General features: G+C 46.5%; 1 protein-coding gene across 4 annotated transcripts in view; it reads right to left on the bottom strand.

Annotated features, from left to right (window-relative positions):
• Positions 1-897: 897 nt before the first annotated feature.
• Positions 898-25,874, bottom strand: part of Fstl4 (follistatin like 4) — a 406,082-nt gene continuing 381,105 nt past the window's right edge. For all 4 annotated transcript variants that reach the window (XM_040748611.1, XM_040748610.1, XM_005067777.4 and 1 more), the window contains 5 exons: positions 25,061-25,179; positions 23,128-23,277; positions 15,608-15,715; positions 8,215-8,324; positions 898-6,774 (listed from right to left, as the gene is read on the bottom strand). In XM_040748611.1, the coding sequence (XP_040604545.1) occupies positions 6,075-6,774; positions 8,215-8,324; positions 15,608-15,715; positions 23,128-23,277; positions 25,061-25,179 (1,187 nt within the window). In that variant the 3' untranslated portion in view covers positions 898-6,074. The remainder of the gene's footprint in view (positions 6,775-8,214; positions 8,325-15,607; positions 15,716-23,127; positions 23,278-25,060; positions 25,180-25,874) is intronic.

The following is a 25,874-nucleotide window of genomic DNA, read 5'->3' as shown; positions in this document are numbered from 1 at the left end:
GATAAGCATGGGTTCTTCTTGGGTCTCATATCTTTAGGTTCTGGGCTCTGTGCAGACTAAGCCTGGATAGAGATGTGTTTTGGAAAACTATGGCTGAACAGAGAGTAAATGTGATTGCAAAAGTGTTTTGGCAATGGGAGGAACCAAACTGAGGGATCAGCCCTCCTCTTGAGCAGACGATCTGAGGGAGCACATGGAGCTCAAACACTTTTTGTCTGAGTGGCCTCCTTGGCTCAGTCAGGATGGAGATTTGGGATGTCAGGTGAGACACAACTGCCCGTCCCATTACAGGTGGCAGGTCTTGGAGTGAACTGTACCCATGTGGTGATGGGCACAGGCTTGGGTGGAGCCTAGGGCAGGGAGCAGTGGGAAGTTGGTCTCTGTGTTCAGCTTCTTATCACGTGATTTCATTTGGCTCAGGCTCAGTGCTCACCACACAGGAGACTGCTGGACCTCTCCTCCCCAATGTTAATGAGGCAGGTCTAGAAAGCAGAGGCCAGGGGAGCTAAGGCTCGGGCTTTGTATGGGGGCAGGTAGATCACAGGGACCAGCATCCATTGGCTAGAGACTTGAATTGGAGCCAGCTCTGTTGTTCTGAGTCTTTGTTTACATTGAAATGGAGTGGTGGTGGTGCACACCTTTAGTCCCAGAGGCAGGAGGATTTATGAGTTTGAGGCCATTCTGGTCTACATAATGAGTTCAGGACAGCCAGGGCTACACAGAAAAAACTGTGGCTGGAAAAAAACCAAAACCAAACCAAAACAAACCAAACAAAATCTTGGGTCTTGCATCTGTCAATTCTCTTTCACAGTTGCTGACAGACTATCGCCAAAAAGGAAATTCCTTTTCAAGTTTTATTGTAAAATCCTCAGAAAAAAAGAGCACTGACAATGACCATACTTTATGATAATCTGTCTTTTTTTGTTTTTTTTTTGTCAAGTGGTACAGTAAATACATCATGTGTTCAATACTGTGTCATACATCAAAATAAACACAAACTTATTTCAAATGCCACATACTGTTACTGTGTTGGTACAAATTTCTACTAAAGTTGATGTATTAAAAATAATTTTTATATATCTTATAAATAAGGAAAAAATTCACATGTGTATAATAATTACAGGCGGCCTTCTGAGAAATACTGATTACAGAAAATATATTTTGGAGTCTACACAACTGCTCAAAAGAATGTAGCCTGCCTCAATGTAAGAGATCCAAGGGTTTTTCTGAGGTGGGGAAAGGACGACTCTCTTGATGGTGTGCATGGGGTTCCACAACTTGAAGGTCATTCAGCGACACAATAGCGTGAAACGGTGTGCGACCACTCCAGCAAAACTTCATGCCCAGTTTCACTTTGGGTCATTTTACACAGCCTTCAGGAAGCAGGGCAGCAGCACTGGGGAAGGTGAAGAGCCCTTGGAGCCAGGGCAGGGAGAGAGGGTGGAGGAGGCAGGCAGGAGGGTATGAATGTGGGGAGTTACCACCAGGGGCACAGTGGGTTTGGATCTGGTCGCCTGCAGGCTTGTTTCTCTCCCATCTCTGGAGATAGCATTCTAGACAGTGGGTTTAGGGTTTAAGAGCCCCCCCGCCCCCGAACCTCGAAGCCACTGCCAGTTTCCCTTTTTCCAGAAGGTGAGCTGTGGAGAGCAACATGTCACCAAGGCTTGGTGTGGGGGGCCAGTCCATATACAAGGTTTTGTGGGCTGTAGGCAGGGTTCTCAAGAGTTGTCATGCTTTCTAGGGCCATGCTTTCTAGGCCACGAGTGACTTTTCATTGGAACGCTAAAGCAGTGAGGCATCATGGGTAGAGGCCATGTGATACCTGTATGGTTGATGGGAAGCTGGTACTCCATGAATGGTAAGAACTAACGAGGGAGTGAGCCGTGGGAAATGGACTGTAACATAATCATTAAGTTGAGCTTGGAAAGAAGGGTACATAAGCTGTGACTTTGTGTAGAAAGAAAAAACCATCCTAAATGTACTGGCGCCAGCTGAAGAAGCCTCACTGTGAATTCTGGAAGTCCATTTCTTCTCTCCTTACATATCCCATAATTTCACCCATTGTGTGTGGTTAAATTACACTTCCCAGCTAGATGCCCAAAGAGCCAGAGGAGAATGTGGATGCTTGCTTATTATCTCGAGGTATCTGCTGGGAAGCTGATGCCCAAGCCCATGGGCCCAGCCAAGACACCCAGATCCTCAAGCCAGTGTGACAACCAAGACAGTGGCTTGCTTTCCACCAGCTGTTTGGCATCTTGTGGTGTCCTGCTCCTGTTGGATCTTTTAAGTATCCCACTTACCATCTCTGGTTGTGGAGAGAAACCAAACCTAGGCAGTCGGTTATGTTCTTGAGCAAAACCATGTTGCCTCTGTGGTGGCTTGAGAGCAAATGGCAGCATCTGGTCTGTGAGTGACTTCTCATTTGAACCCTCAAAGCAAGGGGCATGTGGGCAAAGGACACGTGAAGCTGGTGTGATAGCGCTGTTGCTCCTTGAAGGATGAGGGCCATCACAGGGGAACTCTGGAGCAGGGGGCCTGGGACACAGGGAGGGAACCAGGAAGAAAGTGAATGATAATGGAGAAGGTGAGAGGGCAGACTGCCTAGTGTGAGACTGGGCTGAAATGAAATGTCACCAGCTCTCTCTCTGATTTTCAGCTTCTCACTCTGTCGGACTAGGAACTAGGGTTTGGGCTGTGATTCTCAACAGCAAGGTGCTGTCCCAGGGTTCTGATCACACATGGAGTGGGACTGGGGCGGGGCTGATGGAGGACTTCCGAGTTAGTACTATAGTAGTCTTCCATCATCTCTGGCCTCCTGGGGTGGCGTTCTGGGGGTGCTGGGTGCCCGGAAGGAAGATGTGAGGTAGATTGGTGTGCAGGTGGGAGGGGAGTGGCAGCAGTCCCCCAGGAGGCTTGCTTCTGGAGGGGGGGGGAGGGTTCGAGAAAGTTGTGGTGCTTGTTAGGGAAGATGGTTCAGCATTAGTGGTATTTGAATGAAGCACATGATAAAATGAAGCAACTACACTTTAGCCCGTGGTACAAAAATATATCCAGAGCGAATCTGTTTCACATCTCAGTTCTGAGATCTCCCTTAGTTCACAGGTTATTGGTCATCAGACGAACAAGAAGATACAGCTGTACAAAACCAACTCCTGCATTGTTCCCATGCACTGTGGCAGCAAGCTGCTGCTCTTGGCTTTGTTTGGGGTAGCAAGCAGCCTCCTTGGGGTGTTTCCCTTCTGTTGGGAATCCTTTTCTGAACAGAGAGCAGGTTGAGGGGAAGCTAGTTCACTTGGGGGTTACAGAGCAGAGGGACTGGACCACCTTCCTTGGTGGATGCTCACTCTCTACATCAGAGTATCTAGTTTGGCATTAGCATTTGATCCTAGCCATGACTTCAGGCCTCTTCCAACCTCCTCCTGCAATTCAGGAAGGCAGTAGGATAATTGTGTGGCTTGGGAACTGAAGAGATCCTTTACCATATTGGGAGTGGCCCACCCTCAGGCCTGTTTGGACATGAGGGTCACACACTCAGTCAGAAGCAGGAAAGCTCTCTTTTATGCATTCTGGGATGGCTGGGTAGGATGTTAAGAGCGAGGACTTTGGGGCAGAAGGAGAACCAGTAGCTATGCGTGCATAGAATTTGTTTTCTGGAAGGAAAAGAACAGTTGAATGTTAAGAACTATGGATGGGGTTTATGTAAACAGCTTTCCTGGTGATTTTCTTGGTTAAACCAATCCTTTCTGGGTAAATGATTGGCTGTTAATCTTTGTGTTCTTCAGAACAACCCCCACAGGCTGGGCTTGTTGCAGGAGACTCGCTCACTGTGTGGCTGCCATCTTCTGCCAGAGGGTTTAAACTTGACTCATGAGTCTCTTCTGGCCCCAAAGTGAAGGAGGGGGAAGCCAGGCAAAAGATTTCCCTGTGGTCTTCTGCCTTCACTGTGCTGTCACTGCCAGTAAACCATTCTGCTTTTGTGACTACTGAAATCTGGACGAGGCTTCAGGTTTCTGAGTTTTTGCTTTAATGAGGATTTGCATGCAGGTCCCTGGACATATGCTGGTTGTCTCCAGTAACTTGACCAGAACAAAAAGAAATCTGGGGGTGCCTTCCAGGAATGTGCAGAGATGGGGGACAGTGGCCAAATGGCACTCCTGCTTTCTTCCAGTTTGGGGACTGGACTGGCCTTTTGACTTCAGAATACTTCATCCAAAGAGGGTGGGTACCCTGGCCTCAGTGGGCTTTGGGGAGACGATACTCTGCCTCTTTGAGGCTCAGGGAGTCTTCTGCCTGAGGCAGACACTATTGTTCCAAAAGGAGAAATGTGTGAAAATTGGAAGAGATGAGTGAATACATATGGGACTCCAGAATCACATCAATATACCGAGGCAGATAAAAAGGGGTAAGAAGTATCACCATCTAACCCAGCTATTAGGCCTCTAAGGTCAGCATCTTCAACCTCTGTGTCTTGCTATTACCCAAATCTGAAACATGGTAGCACATGTAGAGGTAACTGCCGTGGACTGTACAGGACAGTTTAGTGGACCAAGAGAGAGGAAATATGGGAGAGGCCAGACTAGCGGCAGGAAACTGGAGTGAGCAATGGGGGTTAAGCACTCATGCAGGAAGCGGGAGTGAGGTTCAGTCTGTGTTTTCAAAGTCATGGCCACTGTTGGTAGGTAAAAGTGACTAAGTTAGCTGAAATGTCTGGGGTAGACCCACTGTCTTAATGCTGTAGGACTTGCAGAATAATCATTTGAACTAGAAAGCCAATAAGTTTTGATCACAGACATGGGAGAGGACAGGAGCGTTCTGGGAAACCTGGGTGGGGGTTTCTTTTTTGTTGAGAGTCTCTGACACGGGCTGGCTGGGTTGTGCCTCTTCTTGATGGCCTGAGAGCCTACTGCAGGGGACCACAGGCAGACAGGAGGGACTGACACAGCTCTTTGTGGCTCTGCACTTTGGAAAGTGTAGATTAGAGTGTGGGAATGAAAACACTTAGGGAAAAGGGCTCTCTTGCCGTGTGGTGACAAGGGCTGAGGAATCAGTGTGGACCACTCCTGCAGAAATACAGCCTTAGGACTCTAGATGGATGGCACTCATGGCTTCTGGATTTTGGCATTGAGCCCAGAGGCTGCCTACACCTTCCCAGGAAAGCCTGGTCTGCCCTGGGTCTGCGGTTCTGCTGGTGAACTAGGCTTCCCTAATAACGTGTTGCCTTTCTATAGTGAAAAGCAGGCACATGGGGCTCAGCTTGGTCTCTTGAGGTCCCAGCATGGATTTTAACACAGCAGTTATGGACTGCACTTGGGCCAACACAATGGTGTGGAGGGCCGCTATTTCTTGGATGTCTATTTTTTTCTGTACATGGGATGTACGGCTGGGACCCTCTTCCCTCAGAGACTTGGCCTAAGGCAGGGAAGAATATAACCGGACCTTGGAGAGCATCTTTCTGTGTCCTCAAATTTGAGATTATAAAAAAATTAGTTTTAATCAAAAATTCCAAAATAAAGCAAGTGATTTCCCCATCCCCCAAGGTGTAGTAAGTTTCAGAGGCTCTCCCTCAGGGGTGCAGCACTCAGCTGGGAAAGTAAGCAAGCAGCGTCCAGGAAGGAGCAAGTGAGATCCCCAGCAGGGTAGAAGGCTAGCCCACCAAGAGGGGCTGCCCCGGGCCACTCCCTCAGGACACTGGCTGGGGCTGGCGGGTTAGGATAATGACCATGTGAAGGCAATCGACGGAAGTGTCAGCCTGGGCAGCAGGATCCCTCAGTTCTGTGGTGTCCCCAGGCGACGTGGTGTGCAGCCAGGAACAGAGATGATTTCCTTGCACACAGCAGCATGTGTTCTCGTCACAACTCAAGGCATTAAGTCATACATCTGACTGGAACCCCCCAATCTTGGTTGCAGCGTGTACCTTATACTAGGGAACTTGCAAGGAGATCAGTGTTGAACCACAAAGCGAAGTACAGGGTTTGGCTTTTTTTGTCTGTGAAATGTACAGTGCGCCTGGTTTGGGGTTGTGGTGTCAGGACTGAGGTGGTACTCCTGGACCCAAGGTTCCTTACAGGGCCCTTTCATACCTCCCCGACCCACACCACCGTGGCCACACCCTTTGTGCCCGACACCTCGCATCTCAGGGCGTTTTGTCTCCCGTTGATTAGGAACAGCGACTCTTGAGCTGGCGTGAGGAGGTACTGTCCAAAGAGCCCGCTGTCCCTCAGGATTCTGCGTGGTCCACCCCAGGGTGAGGCTGGCCCAGTGGGTGGCTCCTTTAAGTTCAGCCTGCCCATTTTCCCAGTAGACAGCTCAAGGAACAGCAGGTCTGGCTCCTTGTCGAGAGTGGCAAAGGCGTTGTACTGATTGCCTTCAGTGAAGGAATGCTGAAATGCCAAGTCTGAGATGCCCGGGTTTATTTTTAGGTCATATAGGGTCTGGATTTCCCCCCGCACTGTGACCTCCTGCACGTGTAGCCAGGGGCCCTTGTTGGAGACACTGACGATGAAGCGTCCATCAGGGGACATGTGGGGGGTGCCTGTGATGTCAGTGTTAGGGCCCAGCACCGAGTCTGTGACACTGTCGATGAGCAACTGTGGGCCTGTAGAGGTAGGGGTGTCCTGTTGGCATTGCACAAAGAAGTAGCCACCCAGGTGGGTGTGGGCCATGGCTTGAGGCATGCAGCCATGGTGCTTCAGGCTAATAGTCTTGAGGGGCAGCAGAGTCTCCAGGTCAACTTTGTGGACAGCAGAGTCAGACTTGTTGAAGATGAAGCCAAACCTGGGAGGAGAGTAATAGAGGTCAGAGAGCAGGAGGGCTCTGTCATTTGTTTTAAACGATGGCATTCTAACCCTCCAGTCATCTAATGGTCTATTAATAAGATCTATCATTCTGCAGGGGACACCTCCTGTGTCAGTTATCTGTACTCTTCAGTCACGTACAGTTGAGTACAAATATCCGTGGATTTGCGTGTTTACAAAATCACTCATCTTTTTGAAGGCAGAGCGAAGGCCCTCGATAGCTTCTCTTTGGAGGTGCCTTTGGACCACTCCCTAGTGTTAACTGGGGTGGGGATCTGGGCTTGTAGGACTTGGAGAAAAAGACCAACTCTTGCCCAACTGTCACAAGGACACCTGTCAATCAGCTCTGCTTGTGAGCTGTCTGGTAAGTCAGACTTTGAAGACACAGGACAGAGTTGTCCTGATGCTGGAGGAGGAGTGCACAGCGTGGTCTCCCCTCTGGCATCCATGTTGTGGGCAAGAAGAACCTTGGGCAACTTTCGCCCCACACACCACGTGGCCTGGTGCTGCTGTGATGACCTTTCGCTACAGAGTCTAGGACCTGCCTCTGTGAGCCGCAGGGACTTAAAGAGTTCTGTCTCTTCCCAGGGCAGTTGGGAAGATCGGATCCCAGAGGGAGCTCAAGCAGATGAGACTTGCTCTCGTCTGACTTGCTGAAATTCTGTTGGAGACTGACTGCAAGTACGGAAGGTCTGACTCCAGGTGGGACTTCCCCAGAGATCTGCTTCTGAGTGTCTTTCTCACAAAGGCCTTTGGGGCTGAATGCACGCACCTAAAGGAACAGGAGAAATCTGTTCCTGTAATTTCCTTTTGGAAGAAAAGGCATCTCCAGAGTGGGCAAAATGTCCCAGATGCTGACTTTAAAGCATCCTTAAAGAAGTAGAGGGGGAAAACAATGCTTTTAAGATGAACTTGAACTTAAAAGCCATTCAGGAGCATCTGTGCCTGCACCACTCCTGGCTGGATTCAGCAGCCTGGTGGAGGGAGGGGGCGGGCAGTCTCATGCGTGCATTCGAGCTCTGAGGCTCTGCAGGGAAGGGGTTCTTAGAGAGGCTACTGTCCTCTTTAGGTTCCCAGCATCAGTGTGCAAAAATGAATAATTTCTTCCTGAAGATAGTGTCTGATGTCAGTTCACAAAGGCATATATAGTGAGGCCTTTGGGGTCTTGATGACAGAGCATGTGGGTGCCCTACAAATGAGGAAGGAAGGGGAGTGGCTCTGGAAAGTGTGGACTCTCTTTAATTAGAATGTGTGCTAGCAGGGCAACCAGGCTCTGGGTGTGCTGTGTGTGTGTGTGTGTGCCCTTCTCTATCCAAAGGCAGATCAGAAAGTACTGGGAGGGCAAGAGGGGAGCATGGCTGTCCAGGCAGATGAGGGGGTGTTGAGCACAGTCTGTAGGGGCATGGCGGACCAGTCCTACCTGATGTGATTAATGATGAGGTTTGTTGGGGGTATAAAGAAGTCATCCACTCCTGCAAATGGTGTTCGGATGAGGTGTTGGCCCTGGCCAGCGCTGGCTTCGGTGATCACCTGTAACAGAGAGAGGTTCTCATGTGGGCCCATTCAGGAGGGGGCTGGAGATCTGGGCATGTGCATGTTCGGCTGTAGACCCACAGATGGTGAGATAGATGGTAGGTAAGCCCTAGTCTCTGGGAAGGGACAGGAGTCAAGGGGGAGCTGTTTGGGAACGTGAGGATCAGGCACCTGTCCTTCCTGGAGGAGGAAGTGAACACCCAGACTGGCCACCCCTCCTTGGTCTGACCTGGCAGTCTGCTTCTTGTCAACCTGCAGGAGGATGGGATGAGGACCTAGCGAGTGGTGCTGGGGTTTCCAAGGAAGATTTCTCCCTCATAAGGTAACATGCGCAGAGACAGCTCCTTCCCTACCAGGGACTTCTATACATGGTCATTGTTCTGTAGGTTCTAGGCCACTGCCTAGAAAGAGGCACATCTACATTACACCACAGTGTGGGCTTGGGCAGCTCACAGGCAATTTTAGTTCAAGGGCACTAGGGATAGGAAGCTGACCCTCAACTCTCAACCAGGAGAGGAAACATCCCACCGCCTGTTCCTAATCATATTGTGGCCATGGCAGTAGCAGAAAGGACCTAGGATTTTTGCAGCCCAACACCAGCCTACAGGACGAGGGCAGCCTCTGGTGGGGCCTGCTGAACACACAGCTTGAAGCCCTGAGCACTTTTGCCTTTTAGGAAAGGGCCTGCCTTCTGGCTTTCACTTTCATGACAAAACAAACAGCGGCTGGCTTGTCTGTTCAGGCAGGCTTGAGGCTGGAGTCTTTGTGTACCTCCATGCTAGCCTTGCGGGTGGGGGACATCAGCAGGCCAGATGCTGGAGCAGAGGGCTGCATGCTGTGATTTCTAGTCTCCGAGCGGTTTTCAAGTTGCGCGGAGCGTATTTTCTTGTGATTTTTCTATTTAACAAATGGCAGGATGGTGCTTTCTTGACAAGTTCATGGGAGAAAAGCTCATAGAACTGGGCATTAAGAAAACACAAGATTAGACACTGAATCTAAGTGAATCTCTGGGAAACATGGCCAAGAATTCCAAGGCAGCATGCAATCGCTGCTTGATACCAGGCCTGTCATTTCAGCCTATAATAGAGATGGAAAATTACAGGCTGTCATCGGTCAGTGCCACTCACGCTTCACCACCCTGACACCCTATATTCAGAGGTGGCTTCATCAAACACAGTATCATGGACCATTGAGCCGACGAAGTATGTCAACCTTATTTTTCTGAGCCCCGAGGTTCCTCTTGCCCTGATCTTGGGTTCTAGCACATAGCTGAGCCCAGAGATGCCACAAAGATAATGCTGAAGACCCCTGGTTCTGTGGGCTCAGCTCAGGAGAAATACACAGATGGCATGGTAGCATAGGGGTTACCTGGATAGAAGGGAGGTGACAAAAAGGCTGAGTATCTCTCTTAAATGAGTGGACAATGTCAGCTGAGAAGTAACATCTAGAGGTCACTAAAATCTGGGCCTGGGCTAAGAACTGTGTAGAGTTGGTGATGATGCTTCCTGGTCAAAACTGGTTGCTGAGGAGAGAGTGGGAATGAGCATCGTGCATGGACCCACTTGCACGGATCCAGGGCAGACTTTAACAAATCCCTGAATAATGACTACCTAGAACAAATGGTTGAATGCTTCTAATGCTTTACAAGTATTAACATCACAATCTTTCCCACGCCTGTAGCCTTTTTCATTGTATGCGTTTGGATTTGGAGTACAGGGGTCTTGTTATATAGTCCAGGCTGGCCTTGAACTTCCAGTCTTTCTGTCTCAGCATCCAGAGTTTTGGGGTCATAGGTGTGCATGGCCATGTATAGCTTTTCATCTGTATCTAGGAACATTTTCTTTTGGGTTAGGGAGAGAGAGAGAGAGAGAGAGAGAGAGAGAGAGAGAGAGAGAGAGAGAGAGAGAGAGAGAGAGAGAGAGAGAGAGAGTGTGTGTGTGTACAGAAGGTAGAAAAGGGCATCAGATCTCTTGGAGCTCAAATTGTAGGTGGTTGTGGCCTCCTGGTGTGTGGACACTGGGAACCAAACTCCATCTTCTGCAATAGTGGCAAGAACTCATTTTACAAAACCTTTGACATTTTCCTTGGAGGAATGAACATGTGAAAGAATTCTTCTAGATGCAATGTTTCCTATATATTGAACTCAGCTCCTTGTCTGTGTTGAAGGGTTTTCTCATGCGCTATTTCCTCTGCTTGGTATGTACAATTTAGGCGCATCTTTGATCAAGCTGCATTATATTTAATCCTTGCTTGATGCACTGAGTTACATTGTCGGGCACGTAGCTATTCATCATCATGAAAGTCTCTCCTGCTGTCCGCAGCTTTTAAATTCGACGCCACCTCACCCGGTACTAGCATTCCCTCTCATGAGCATCCCTTTGATCAACTGTTACCACGGTTTCAAGTCTCGAGGCTTCTCCTTTTATTACTTCTACCGTGTTTCTTTCATGCCCCCCCACGCTGGTAATTGGGACTAAACCTAGGACCTTGCATGTGGTCGGATAGCATTCTAGCACGAAGCTGCACTCTGGTCCCTTTAACTCGGAACTGTCCGCACGCACGCACACGTGCAGGTCAGAGGCCAGCTTGGGTGGTGTTGCACCTTCCTTTTAAAAGTTAAAACACATTTCAGATATCTAATTTTGAGCATGGCTGTTTTGCCTGCTCATATGGATGTATACCATATGCATGCCTGGTGCCTGCAGAGGTCAAAAGAGTGTGTCAGATCCCCGGAACAGGAGTTATGGATAGTCATGTGCTGCCCTGTTGCTGGGTACCAGATCTGGGTCTTCTGCTAGAGCAGCAAGTGCTCTAACCACTGAGCAACCACTATAGCTCTATACTTCCTTTATCTATTTCTGAGACGGTTTCTTGAATTGACTTGGAATTTGTTATATAGACTGGGTTGGCTGGCTTTGTGTATGACTACAGGGATGAATGTGGAGGTCAGAGGACAACTTTTGGGGGCCAGCTTCTCTCCTTCCACTGTGAGTTCTAGGGATGGAATTGGTGGCTGGGGCTTGTGCACCAAGTGTCTTTTCTCACTTAGCCATCTTGCTGGCATCACATTAATTTCCCTTCCTGTGGGTTTGGGGGTCAGGTCCCCATGTTTGTAACACAAGCACCTTACAGACTGAGCCATTGCTCTGCTCCACTTTTTTCTTTTTTGAGGCAAGGACTAAGTTGCCCAGGCTGGCTTTGAACTCACTTTACTGTCCAGGCAGACCTCGAACTTATGACCCTCTCCTTTATCTCCTGGGTAGCTGTGATTATAGGCCAATGTCACTAGGCTTGACTTCATATTTCTTAAAAACAAATTATTTCTAATGTTTTTCCTTTTAAAGCCCAATCAAATCATTTTATTTATTTATGAATGACAGGATCTCTCTCTCAAGTAGCCCAGGCTAGCCTCAAATTCACTGTGGAGTGGAGGCTGACCTTGGGCTTCTGATCTTCTGCCTCTACTTTCCAAGTTTTAGATTGCATACATGCATATACCACTATGCATGGAAGATGGCACTACAGTTTTCTTTGGTGCTGGGGATTGAAACTGGGGCTTTATGTATGTCAGGTTAAGCACACTACTTATAGTCACATTCCCATTACATCTTTGCCTTAAAAAAATTAAGCAGGCTAGAGGGATGACTCCAGGGTTAAGATCACTGGCTGCTCTTCCAGAGGATCTGGGTTAAATTCCCAGCACCACACGATAGCTCACAGATATCTATGATTCCAGTTCTGACATCTTCAAACATTTGCATATATATATATGCAAAACAACAATGCACATTAAAAAAGAATTCTAGTCAGGCGGTGGTGGCACACACCTTTAATCCCAGCACTCGGGAGGCAGAGGGCAGGTGGATCTCTGTGAGTTCGAGGCCAGTCTGATCTATAGAGTGAGTTCCAAGACAGCTAGGACTGTTGCACAGAGAAACCTTGTCTCCAAAACCCAGACCAAACCAAAACTAAGAGATACTTGGAAAAATGGAATATTCATGCTCCAACATTCTCTCCACCCTTCTTATCCCAAGAAAGTGAGACTTGCATTTTTATTCTGCCCCGCCTCTACCCACTCTTGATTGCAATAACTTACTCTATTTTTACTTTTCTCTCAGTTCTGAGTCTCCAGCTTTTCCAGATGTGCACACATTTCCAGGCGTGTTCTGCCGCAGCCCTCTCTTAAACCTTCTCTTGTCTGTCCCCCAGTGGGGTGCCGCTTTTCTTTCTACACTGTGCTAAGGTCTCTCTGGTCCGGCTCACCCGATGCCCTCAGGCTTCGTCAGTGCTGAGACTCTGGGTGCTCACACTCTCTTGTCTTCCTTGGTGTCTTTGCTGGGACAGGACTATGGAAGTTCAATTCTTTGCTCTTCCAGTCACATAGATGTCACTTGTGGTCTTCAGCTACTGCTACAGGTGACAAGTCTAATGTCAACTTGATTGTCTTTTATGGGTGATTTGTTATTTTTCAGCTCCACAGGGCCTCCCTTATCAGAGTTTCCTTTCTTGGAGTTTGGGAATTTTTACTAAAAAGTTCATCACTTTGGACTGGACTTTGTAGTCTCTCTCCAGTCTCTCTCTTTGAGAAGGAGCGTGTGTGCACACATGTGTACACCATGTGTGGGGGCAGAGGACAATTGTGTTCTCTCTACAATTTACACTGCTTCTGGAGATTTAAACCCAGTATTGTAGGCTTGTGTGGCCACTCCACTTTACTCTCTTAGCCCTCTCTCCAGCCCTAGATTGTAGTGAATCCACACGATTACAGCTCTTTTTTTGAGACAGGGTTTTTCCTGTGTAGACCAGGTTGTCCTCCACCTCAGAGATCCAGGGTGCACTACCACTGTCCAGCGTGATTACAGTCCTTTAACTAAGCAATATGTTCCAAATTTGTTTGATTTCTTTTTAGAGAGTCTTACCCTGGTTTTCTTGGAACTTGTAGGCATCCTTCTGCCTCTGCTTCCCAAATTCTGGGATTATAGGTGAGCAGTACCATGCCTAACACATTTAATGCTTGATTCTCTTCCAACTGTGACTCTCTCTCTCTCTGAATATTAAGGGATCCTGTTCACATCTCCAAATCTTCAAAGGCTTTCCATTCAGGAAGATTTTCTTTTTCTTTCTAAATCACTGCAGTTTTGAACTGGGAAGCTGGATCCATTCATTTTTAGTTGAAGTAAGACCAATTTTCTGGTAGTCCCTCCTTGGATTTCATTCTTAGCATTCTCAGGAGCTTTGTCCCTGTTGTGGTTTGGTTGTGCGATGTACCCTCCACGCTTAGGGGTTGAACACTTGGTCTCTGTCTGGAGATGCTGTGTTGGGAGGTGATGCATCCCTGGAGACAGTGGGCAGCTGGAGGAAGGGCCTTGACAAGTACAGCCTGACTTTGTTTACTGTACCCAGTCTGCATCCTGTCCCCTGAGATGTGAGCAGGCAGCTGTCCCTTCCCAGTGCCACACCTGGGAGGTGTTCCTGCTGCTGTGCCTTCCCTGCTGTGGTGGATTGTGTCCTCAAGTGATTCAGAGGGCATTTGGTTACAGAGGAAAATGAGTACTACAGTTCCCCACAGCTCATTTTTGGCTCTCGGGACCTTTGGCAAGCTTTTTTTTTTTTTTTTTTTGAGGTGGTTAGATTCACTGGACCTGGGCTCAGTATCTTTCTAGCAAGGGCCGAGAGGAGAAAAAGACAGACTTGTCGCCATTTACTTCTGTGGGTTCTAAAGATATTCAACCCTAGCGGCTCAAATCATTCATTTGCATTTAATGAGTTAACTCCTCCCTGTATGCAAATAGTTCTGTGCACTGTTTTTAGGAGAACAGTAGACCATCAAGTAACTTTTTCATAGGATTTGTGGATCCCTGTGGAGAGAGGCAGGGCCAGGCACATTTCACACCAGGTATTGTTAAGCTTCCCAATCTGGTGTGGGGAGGATTCCAACAGAGCATCAGGGCCCAGCCTCTTCTCAGGGGGCAGGAGGCACAGTATAGGGGCTTTAGAGCCATGTTGAGTGGACCAGGACCATGGGGGAAATCACTTAACTATCTGTGGCCCAGCACTTTATGAGCGCAGAGTCTGTGGATTTAATAAGCACGTGGGCTGCAGCTCCTGTTGATTGGTTAAAATTATAGTTTCAAGGAGTGTGTTTCCACCAAACTCATGTTGGGGTGTGACCTCCAGTGCTGTGGTGTTGAGAGGTGGCAGGAACTTCTCGGGCTCTCAGTTCATGAATCTCTTTTCCTGAAGGGATTAATGCAGTCCTTCTAGGATGGGTGAGCTCTGACAAGAGTGGGAGCATTGTGCCTCCCTCTTCACCCACTGGCACATGTACCCATTCCATATACATCTGCTTCCCGTGCTCACCACGAAGACAGCCAGCACTGCTGCCTGTGACCTCTTGTCAGAAGCTGACCACATAGAGCTTCTTGGTCTTAGATGAAACCATGAGAGAAAAGAAACCTTTTCTTTTATACATCACCCAGAGTCAGGCAATTTGTTATAACAACAAAGTGGAAAGAGCCCACATTTGTGACTTGATTAACACTCTTCTCTAGATGGTCTGTTCATTCAAAGAAGAAGAAAGTCTTGTCTTCTTTTTCACTCTCTGGACTCCAGAGGCTTGTTCTATTTGACCCTAAGAGTTACTGACTCAGAAGAAGTAGGTATGGGGTGGTGTGCTGGGTAAGAGCTGGGCTGTCATGAAATTAGAATGTGACCATTTTACATTGTTTTCAGTAGTAATCCTGGTTGAAGATACCCTGTGTATTGCCTAATGGGAGCATTCCTCAGAGACTGTTTCTAATTTCCTTCTGTTGGTATAATAAAATGTAGGGACTTAACGCAATTAAGGGAGGAAAGGATTTATTTGGCTAACACTTCATAGTCTCAGTTCATCTTTGAGGGAAGTCAAGGCTAGAAGTCAAGCAGGAGCCTGGGGAGAACTGCTTGCTGGCTTGGGTTCAGGCTCATACTTGGCTAGCCTTCTTACACAGCTTAGAACCACCTGTATGGGACATGGTGCCTCCTACAGCGGGCTGGATCCTCCTACTTGAATTAACAATCAAGACCATTCACCCATGGACATACTTACAGGCCACTCTACTCTAGACAGTTTCTTCTCAGATGGACAGGTAAAGCTTACTAATACTGTTTTTTGCTTTCTTCTTGAGTCTTTGTGGAGATAGTTTGGATAGTTGGCCACCCAGGGAAGGATGAAACAGTTGTTTTAATTGAAGCAGCATCCTGCTATAGGCTGAGCATCAGCTCCAACATGCTCTACATACCTGCAGGCTTGGTTGGGATTTGTGCATGTCCCCCCAGCTCAGGACCCACACTTGGTCATGTGACTTGTCATAGGACAGCTTAGCTGGCAGAGGGTCCACACCTATGGACTTGAAAAGAAATAGTGACAAGTTGGTCATTGCTGAGATTGTCCTGATGCTCATTCTGGACATTTGTGCATGTGGTTATCTCACTAGGGGAGTTGGGAAGCTGGCCTCGGAACACTAGCCAATAATCCAGAGTAGAAGCCTTCCCATTGGCTTTCTTCCCATTGGCTTTGTCCTCAAAGGACGAGGAACTCAATGAGTTGTCTCTTTGAAGAATTTAGTTTCTTGTTCATGTCTCACATAAAGTATCCTAGGTCCAACTTGGACAGAGACTGAGCACAGAGGCTAGAAGACTTCCACCCAAGAACCAGCTCTGGGGGCTTCTTTTTGTTCTTCCTATAAGTCTCAGGGGCCTCTTGGGCCCTTAGCATCCACCTGGGTTCTAGTGATTTGGTCATTTCCCATTATTATCTGAGGTAGATTTTGAGATCACCTGTTGCTACCCAGCGCTTACCTTTGTTCTACTTTGTGCAGCCTGTCACACATCCATCAGTTGAAGGCACTGAACTCAGACTATAGCATCAGGCAGACACACGCTGCCTTTTTAAATGACCGCACCTGAACGTCTGCTACCTGCTGAGGTGATAGCTTCTCCTCAGGTCCTGTCACAATAATGCTCTTTCCTTCTTCTACTGTAGACTTTAAAAACATTATGTGTATGTTGCATGTGAGTTCAGGTGCCTGAGGAGGTCAGAAAAGAGGGCTTTGGACCCTGGAGCTTGGAGTTATGGGTGGTGGGAACCAAACTCAATTCCTGTGCCAGATTAAGCACTCTTAACTGCTGAGCCATCTCTCCAGCCCCACAGTGTAGTTTTATGTTACAAAACTATTCCTTGATGATCATGCTACTGGACTATGAACTACCAGCTTTTCTCATAACCCCCATGCTCAGGGAAGATGCAGACACAGTTACTCTGCCATCTTTTCTGCCCATTTGGATACCAAGTTTGATGCCTTCACATTCATATGGATGAGCCCTGTCTTAGGGCTACTGCTGCTGTGATGAAACACCAGAACCAAAACAACCTGGGGAGGAAAGGGTTTGTTTGGCTTATGCTTCCTTATCACTCTACACTATTGAAGGGAGTCAGGGCAGGAACTCAAACAAGGCTGATGCAGAGGCCATGGAGGGCGCTGCTTACTGGCTTGCTCAGCCTACTTTCTTATAGAACCCAGTCTTGCCTACAGTACCATCTTGTGGAGGCATTTTGTCAAGTGAGGCCTCCTCCTCTCCGATGGCTACAGCTGTCTGTCAAGCTGATGTAAAACTAGCCAGCACATATCCTCAAAGCCCCACTTTCCCCACTTCATTCACCCCACAACTTCTACCTTATCAGCATAATTTCTGAAAATCCACTTTCATCCATATTCTAGTATTTTCAGTCCATGGGGAAAATGATAATCTCTGTCCACACTGGCCCAAACTTCACTAAATAACTGTCTTTTGATCCCTCTACCCACTTCCCATTTTCTACGTCCATCACTGTGGTGAGGTGTCCTAGATCTCCTGGAAAGTTCATCTGTCACTTCATGATGCTCCTCTTAGCATTGTGGACTTTGTGTTCACCACTCCCTTTCAGAATACTCCATTGCCCTCCCTGGCCTCTCCACTTCCTCCGGACTAAGAGTTGGTATGTCCCAGATCTTCTCAGTTGAGGACCTCACCCTAATGTGCAGAGCTGAACTTGTGATTTCACTCCCTGCTGAAAGGCGTTTCTTCTTCCTTCTGTACCAGAGGCTCACTTCACTTCCTGATTCTAACTGAGAGCACCCACCAAAGTCTAATTACTTTTCTAGCCTTGACTGATCCTCAGGGTCGATGTAGCCTCCTGTGAGCCCAGCATGTCTCCCTGATTCCGGGCCACTGCTTTCACTTATTGTGGTGGTCAATGTTCACTCTCATCTGGACTGGTTTTGAAATCACCCAGGAGATACATCTCCAGCTATGCTGTGAGCGTGTTCCAGGAGAGGTGAATGTGGACTGCACCTTCCACAGATTGGACCCAAGGCTGACTGACAGGGGAAAAGGAGAAGGCATTCTGAGCACCAGCACTCATCTCTCCTTCCTGACTGTGGACTCAAGATGACCAGCCACTTCCCACTGGAGACGCTTGCAGCTGGGACGGATGGGACCCTCTCCCTTGAGTTGCTTCTTTCAGGTATTCAGTCACAGCACAAGACAAGTAACTAATACGTTTACCAAAGGCCTTGGCACCCAGCACTGCCATGATCCTACTTGGAGCCTCCCCTTCCACGGTAGGAGGACCTTAATGGCCGAGCTACCTCTCCAACCCTTGATCTTTCTCTTTAAAGATCCTTCTCTCTCAAAGGTGTCCCATTTATCTGCCCTCTTCACTGCAAAATTTCCTTGGTGTTTAGACAGTAGCCATTGTCCTCCCTTCCTACTTAATCCCTTTTTGTGAGATTTCATGCTTCTACTCAGCGCTGTGAAAGGGAGTTGAAGAGCTAAGCCAAACGTTTATTAAACTCAGAATGGGATTTTCCATAGTCTCACTGCACTGAGCAGCTGGAGCCTGGCAAGAGCGAGAGCCTGCGTTAAAAGCCCCAGGATTAGGGGATGGACTGAACAGACTTGGCCTTCGAGAAATTTTAAAATGATCAACTTGCTACTCTTTCTGCCTGGCAGATGAAAGGAAAAATCCTTTCCAATGGATGACAGCCATTTAAAGACGTTACACCTTAAAAATATGTAGGATGTTTGGATTAAAAAAGATCTCTAGGCATTTCAAGAGGGTTAGTATTCAAAATCATAATGTGAAGGACCACAAGAAGACAATTAAGAATTTATATGAGGTGTGTGTGTGAGAGAGAGACACATAACTTTAATCTCAGTATTGTGAAGACAGGCCAATCTCTGTGAGCTCAAGGACTGTTTGGTCTATAAAGTGAGTTGTAGGACAGCCAGGACTGTTGCACAGAGAAACCCTGTCTCAAAAAGCCAAAAACACAAACAACAACAAAAGAGTTTATATGAAGTTGGGAACTAAATAGCAAATTTGAAGAAAAAAGTGATGTCTGCTATAATAATAAACAGGCAAACCCATGGTTAGATGAAGGAGGAGAGATTAGCAAACTGAAAGACACATTGTAGGACATGCAAAACCGAAACAGGGGAAGACACGTGAGTACGATGGGAAGGTAAATCGTTTTAAAAATGGGGTCCTAAGGAAGAAAGTGAGCACGAGACAGCAGAATGCTTAAAGACATAATTGCTGAACATTTTCCCATCTGTTAAATGTTTAGTCCACAAACTCAAAAGCCTCTGGAAACCTTGAGTCAGGATAAATACAAAGATCACCATATGAAAAACATGTCAGTCAAAGCTCTAACCAAAGAGGAACTCAAGGGTGAGAGAGGGAAAATACAGTTGGCCCAGCAAGGAAGTACAATATGGATGGCATCTTAAAACGCTCAAGGAAAATAACAGTCATCTATAATTATTCAGAAATAAAGAGAAAATATTGTCACTTCAAACAAAACTGAGATCTGTTGCCAGCAAAAGAACTAATAAAAATGACCTCATTCCAGCACTCTGGAAAGCTGAGGGAGGAGGATTATGAGTTTAAGGCTAGCCTGGGCTATGGAGTGAGGCGTTGTCAGAACAGCTACAGCCTACCTCAGTAATAAAGTGGACTAGAAAGCAAATATAAGGGCAAATATCAGTTAGTCCCTGGATATATGCATGTATATGTACTTATATACAATAATACATAATAATAAAAAAGGCAGGAGGAAGGGTTAAAGGAGTTAGTGTTTTAATATTATTGAGGAAACGAAGTGAGTGTGATGGCTAGAAACTTTATTGTTGAGGGATAATTTTTTTCTTTCCGAGACACGGTTTCTTCGTGGCTTTGGAGACTGTCCTGGAACCAGGCTGACCTCGAACTCACAGAGCTCCACCTGTCTTTGCCTCCCAAGTGCTGGGATTAAAGGCGTGCGCCACCACTGCCCGGCTTTGTTGCTGGGTAACTGTACACCGTGAAGAGGTATTGATGTGATTGAACAGCCAATAGAAAGGCAGGAGAGAGAGATAGGATTCTGGACAGAGAGAGGAAGAGGGTGATGGAGGCCCACAGGAGGCTCCATGAGATGTAGACCAAGTTGGACACACAGACTGGGAGAGAGGTAAAAGCCATGTGGGTAGAACAGATTTAAATATGTGGGTTAATTTAAGTTATAAGAGCTACTGAAACAAGCTTTCATAATAACAAGTCTCTGTTATTTGCGAGTTGACGGCCAAAGGAAAGTCCTACTACACTTTATATTTGACATAAGTTAGACTCATCTAGGAGATGGGCAGCTGGGTGTGTCTAGGTCAGATCATCTTGATAATTGAGGTGGGAAGTCCCTCCCAATTGTAGTAGCACCATTCTCTAAGCAGGGGATCTGGAGTAAGAGTGGAGAAAGTGAGCTAAGAATAGCATGCATTTACTAATTCACTGTTTTCTGCTCTTTACAAAGCATTTATTTTTATTTTATGTGCGTATGTGTTTTTGCCTGCATCTGTATATCAGAACTCTTGGAGCCTGAGTTACAGACAGTGGTGAGCTGCCATGTGGGCACTAGTTAGAACCCAGGTCTTCTAGAAAAGCAGCCAGTGCTCTTAACTACTGAGCTGTCTTCCCAGCCCTTGTCTCTGCCCTTAACTTTCAATATAATGTGACTGTCTGCTTCAGCTTCCTACACTTGATTCCTTGCAATAATGGACTTTAATCAGAATTATGCTTTCTCCCTTAAGTGCTTTTGTCAGAGTATATTAACATAGCAGCAAGAAAGGAAACCAAGGCATGAAGTAACAATTTATATGTGATAGAATCAGCATAAGGATGTGTGTTGTACTCTTTGATACTAATAAACATCGAGTACATCTTCAAAAAATAATAGAGAAAAAATAGAACAAAATCTTTGGCAAAGCAAGCCACATATAAACAGGCTAAATAAAACGTAAGAAGATGATAGAAACATTCAACTATACAAATTATAATATTAATAGATCAAATACTTTAAGTAGAAGACTAAGATTGTTAAACTAGATAAAACTTAAATATTATGGAAGAAGATCTTAATATAAGGAATAGAAAAATTGTAGCATGATAATGCTAATTTAGATATACTAACATTATTAAAAATACATTCAGAGCATTACCAGAGATAAAAAGGAATATTTTGTGAGGGGGGGGGAAAGAATCTTTCCCCTAGAAAGAGACTATACTCTTAAATAAAAATGGACAGAACATTTAGAAGTAGATCGCTCTATAACCATAGTGGATTTTGAAAACACACCTCAACAGTTGATAGACCAGACAAAAGGAATCACGTGAGAAAGACGATCTGAACAGCACAATGAATCAATTTGACATAACTGACACATATTAAATAGCTCATCTAATATGAGAATACATGTTCTTGTAAACACAAAACATTTATCAAAGTTGATCATGAGCTCTGTTTTAAAATAAGCTTTAGAATACTTGAAAAGATAAAAATTACTCAGTGTGTTCTCTGACCATGGGAATCAGTTACAAAAGGAGAAAATGAAAACCTGCTGCATGTACCAGGAAAAACCTCCTCTCTGGCTGTATTGAATCTTCACACATGCTATTTCACGGGACAGGACAGAGACCGCTCTGCTGGTCGGTTTCAGGTTAAGTTTCTAGCACAGTGGGTCATCACTATGGCCCAGATTCCTTGCACACGTGCCTGGTCGGTCCAGCCTCACACTTAGCTTTCACCTTTCTCCTCACACCTCCAGCCCTGGTGATAATCTTCCTTCTTGTTTCACTGAAAAAAAAAAAGGTATCTGAAAGAAAGTAACCTACCTACTGCCCTGAATTGCCTGGTTGTACCCAGTGGAGGAATTCTCTTGGCTAAGGCTGGTGTCAATCTGTGTGCGTTGGAGTCCACTACAATTATCTACCGTGATGAAGAGTTTCAAAACGGCTATTCCTACTAGCGCACACACTCTGGGACAGCGCTTCCGTGGCACCCCTTCCTCACTTTTACACTCTTAGTTTTACATTGAAATCCCTTTATGCAGTTGCCTATATCCCTCTGCCACACTCTTCCCCTATCATTCTGACTTGATCCCCTTCTCCAGGGTTGCCTTGACTGTTGCGTCCTAGCTGTTATAACGAAGGTGGCCTATGATGAGGTGAGAGGAAATCCAATGGCTGGTTCTCAGATTTCCTAACATTAGAGGCCACTAATGCTCGCTGGAGACCCTCTGCCTGTGAAGTGCCACCTGCCCCAGGATTTCTTATACTTTTCAGGATACTCCTTCTGCTTCTTGATCTTCAAGTGTGGGAGAGCCTCGGGCCTCCATCCTTGACCTCTTCTGTCTGTATACACTGGGTGATCTCAGCCAGTTTTCTAGGTTTAATCAGGTCATGGGGTGATGATGCTCAATTTTACAGCTCCAGCCTCCCCCTTTCCTTAGACCTGTTTACTTGACATAGCTACTTAAATATCTGACACTATATTTCATCTCCCATCTTCTCTATGCTCTACTCTCTGCCTTGAAATGCATCTTGCTTTAATCCTTGCATCTTCATCTGTGGTCAAATTTCCCCTGCCTATCCCTTACATGGATACTTGTGATTGCAGTCAGGGTCCACCTGAATCTTTCAGGATCTCCTGACTTAGCCATATCTATACTATCCCTTTTGCTATATAAGACAATAGCCAGTTTCTTGGGATAGAATGTCTTGGGAGCTATTATTTATTAAAGACTATAAATGATTGGTTTTATATATATATATATATATATATATATATATATATATATATATATATAAACCACTCTATGCTCAAGTTAACAAACAAACCATGTGAAGCCTCCCCTCACCAAGCCTTACATTTAACCCATCAGAAAGAATTTTAGGAGGGCTGGGGAGATGGCTCAGTGGCTAAGCATGCTTGTTACTTTTCCAGAAGACTGGTTAGGTTCCTAATACGATGCCTGTAACTCCAGCTACAGGGAATCCGATGCACACATGCACATAACTAAAAACCAAGTGAATGCTAATTTCTCATCACGGCCGTCTGAAGCTGCTCCTACAGTCTGTGTCTTATGTGGCATTCAGATCTCAGTTTCTGTTCAGCTCCAGAGTGAGAACCGATTTGAAGTAGTCCTACAGCCCCATCATCACATTAACCCTGGCTTTCCACAGCTATTACAGCACTCCAGAACTCTGCTTTGCCGTCTGCCTCCCTTACCAAAAATCTCATGCTGGGAACTCCACCTACAATAGTGCTGGGTACAGTAATAGACACTCGAGAGACGGCTACACAGGCATCTCTCCCCAGTCTAAGCCCTTCTCACAGGAGCTGGGAATGTGCATGCAGCAGGTGTCCAGGATGTCAAGTCTTTCCCCACTTCTTCCAAGAGCTATTACCTGTAAGACTTTCTGGGCTTGAACGTCGACCACGAGGACTCTGTTCAGTGCTGGCTGGGCCACGTAGATGTACCGGTTCCGGACATTGACTGCAGATGCCCACCGGCAAGGCTGGGAGGCATCTCCTTTCCCATGAGGACAGATTTCTTCCTGTAAGGCGACAGACAGCCATGTATCTGCTCTCCCTATCCCTTAATCTTCTTGGATCCCTTTTTTTTCTCTTCTCCAACTCCTTGGGGTTCATACATGAACATGTCATGCAAGCCCTGCCATGTCACTAACTTCTCACTTGAACCTCATCTTCCTCATCGAGGTCAACCCTGTCACTGTGTGCTCAGTTTGCAGATCTTTCTATGTGAAATGGCCCAGGGCTCATTCCTGGATTTCTACTCTGAAGTCTGTTCCCTTGTTTATCTCATTGATGCCTACAGCTTTAGGTATTGTCTGCATACTTGCTGCTCCTAAATTTGTATGATGTGTGTTCATATATGTACAAGTTTGTACAACGCCTGTGCAGGCCATGTCATTGCCCCAGTACTGCCCATTATTTTTCTATTACTAATTTTGAGATATGGTTTTTCTCAGTGTCTTAGAGTTTGTCAAGTAGGTTAGGCTAGCTAGCCAATGAACCCTACAATCTGCTTGCCTCTGTTTCCCCAGGCTGGGATTATAAATATGTGCTTAAAAAAACTTGCTTGCATGTTTGTGTGTATACTACATGTGTGCCTGATGCCTCTGGAGGCTGTTTTAGATCTCCTGGAGCTGGAGTTTCAGATGGTTGTGAACCACCATGTGAGTGCTGGGTCTCCTGCAAGAGCAGCAACAAGTGCTCTTAACCACTGAGCCATTTCTCCAGCCATGCTCCCCTTTAATGTGGGTTCAAACTCAGGTCCTCATGCTTTCAAGCAAAGCCGGTTACCAAGTTTCTATCCTTAAGCCTCTTCCATGAACTCCACTCTTAAGTGCTGCATCTTGCTGGTGACTAATATGCATCTCAAACTTGTATGTCTAAAATCCACCTTTATTTCTTTTTCTCTAATCTTACTCATTCTATACAAAACTAGGAGCTCATTGCCTGCCTGCCTGCCAGCCTTCCTTCCATTTTTAAAGATGAGAACATTGTTTTCCCTGTCTTCTGTGATACTTGTTCTCTTAGTCTGCCTGCCCCTGAGTTGTGAATGGGTCAGGACTCTCTCTGTTGATGTTCCTCTCGTGCCAATTGCATATGCCCGTGTCCATTCCTTAGCTTTTGACAACACTCTCAAGCAGATGGTGACCGGATCTGCATCTTCAGCTCAGGGATATGCCCTGCTCCCCCCAGCTCCTTTTGTTTTTTTCCCAGGCACCCAAACTCTATGGTGTGCTAAGTGCTCTGCCTCCCACCCCTGGCCTCTATTGCTAGTGTCTTCCCTACTTGGCACCACAGGACTGTGACCTGACACCCAACAGCATCTGAGGGACACAGCTCAGGGACAGGTAGGCTGAGGGAACCATCAGATAACGGAGAAACCTAGGAGAATGGGGGTGGGGAGGGCTGCCCTGGACCTACCCCTAGGGGTTACCTCTTCTGCTGCCCCATCCTTTTCACCTGTCACTTGATACTTGGTCTTTTCATTTGTAGCACTTCTGGAACTCTGGGCATTCACTCGTGTATGTCCATGCCACTGCAAGAACACCTTCCTAGATGCTATCTGTTCACTTTGCTGTCCTATTATTTGACTATGAACATTTAGAGGCCAGGAACTTGGTGCACCTTGGCCCTCACAGCTGCTGGATGGAGAATGGAGAGGTAAAATTCCCTGGACTCACACCCACATATAATGACCAGAACCAAAGAAACCCAGTTCTCACACACATTAATGAATACATGGAGCATGACCTTGGGATTTTGACTGTGCATGATATGAAAGCTACCCCAGTCACAGAAACTCACATAACTCATGAAGATCTTCTCTGTAGGCTTCAGGCGTCTCTGGACCTCACAGTCCACAGGGTGGATGACAATGATGCCGTCGTCAGAGAAGACATAGAACACATTTCCCACGCTGAGGCCTAGGAGGAGTGAACACTGTATGTGGTCATGACCTTCTAGCCACTGGTAAGGTCACACAAGGCACAGCATAACATGTTTTCCTGGTGGAGAGGGGTTGCGGCCTGCCCACAATACTTCTTGATGGTAGTTGGGACCAGGGAACAAAGTGTCCCCAGAGCTGGGAACCAATATAGCCCATCATAGATCTGCAGTACCCAGTACCCCCTGCTTCTGTGCATCTGGAACCCAGTCCCTCAAAGATGCCCAGTCTGCAGAGTGCCTCACAGCAATCTCGAGCACCAATCCTGGGTGTCCCACTGGGATTCTGAGGTTAGCTATGCACATATGATTCAGCGTAACCCTGTTGTGGGACACCCGTTTTGTACACTGTGAATATGTTGCTTTCATTGGTTGATAATAAAAGCTGCTTTGGCCTATAGCAAGGCAGAATATAGCTATGCAGGAAAGCCAAACTGAATACAGGGAGAAAGAAGAGTGGAGTCAGGGGAGACACAAGCCAGCTGCCCAAGAAACAAGATGCCAGCAGACCAATAAAGCCATGGCCACTTGACAATACATAGATAAATAGAAATGGGTCAATTTAAATGTAAGAGCTAGTTAGTAATACTCCTGAACTATAAGCTATAAACTAGAAACATTCTGAAATAAATAGTAAGCCTCTGGGTGATTATTTAGAAGTGGTTGCAGGACGGGG

Source organism: Mesocricetus auratus, unplaced genomic scaffold (assembly GCF_017639785.1).
Source record: "Mesocricetus auratus isolate SY011 unplaced genomic scaffold, BCM_Maur_2.0 Super-Scaffold_100007, whole genome shotgun sequence".
NCBI classification, from domain to species: domain Eukaryota; kingdom Metazoa; phylum Chordata; class Mammalia; order Rodentia; family Cricetidae; genus Mesocricetus; species Mesocricetus auratus.
Note: the sequence above shows the minus strand (reverse complement) of the source record. Positions and strands in the feature narration are given on the sequence as shown.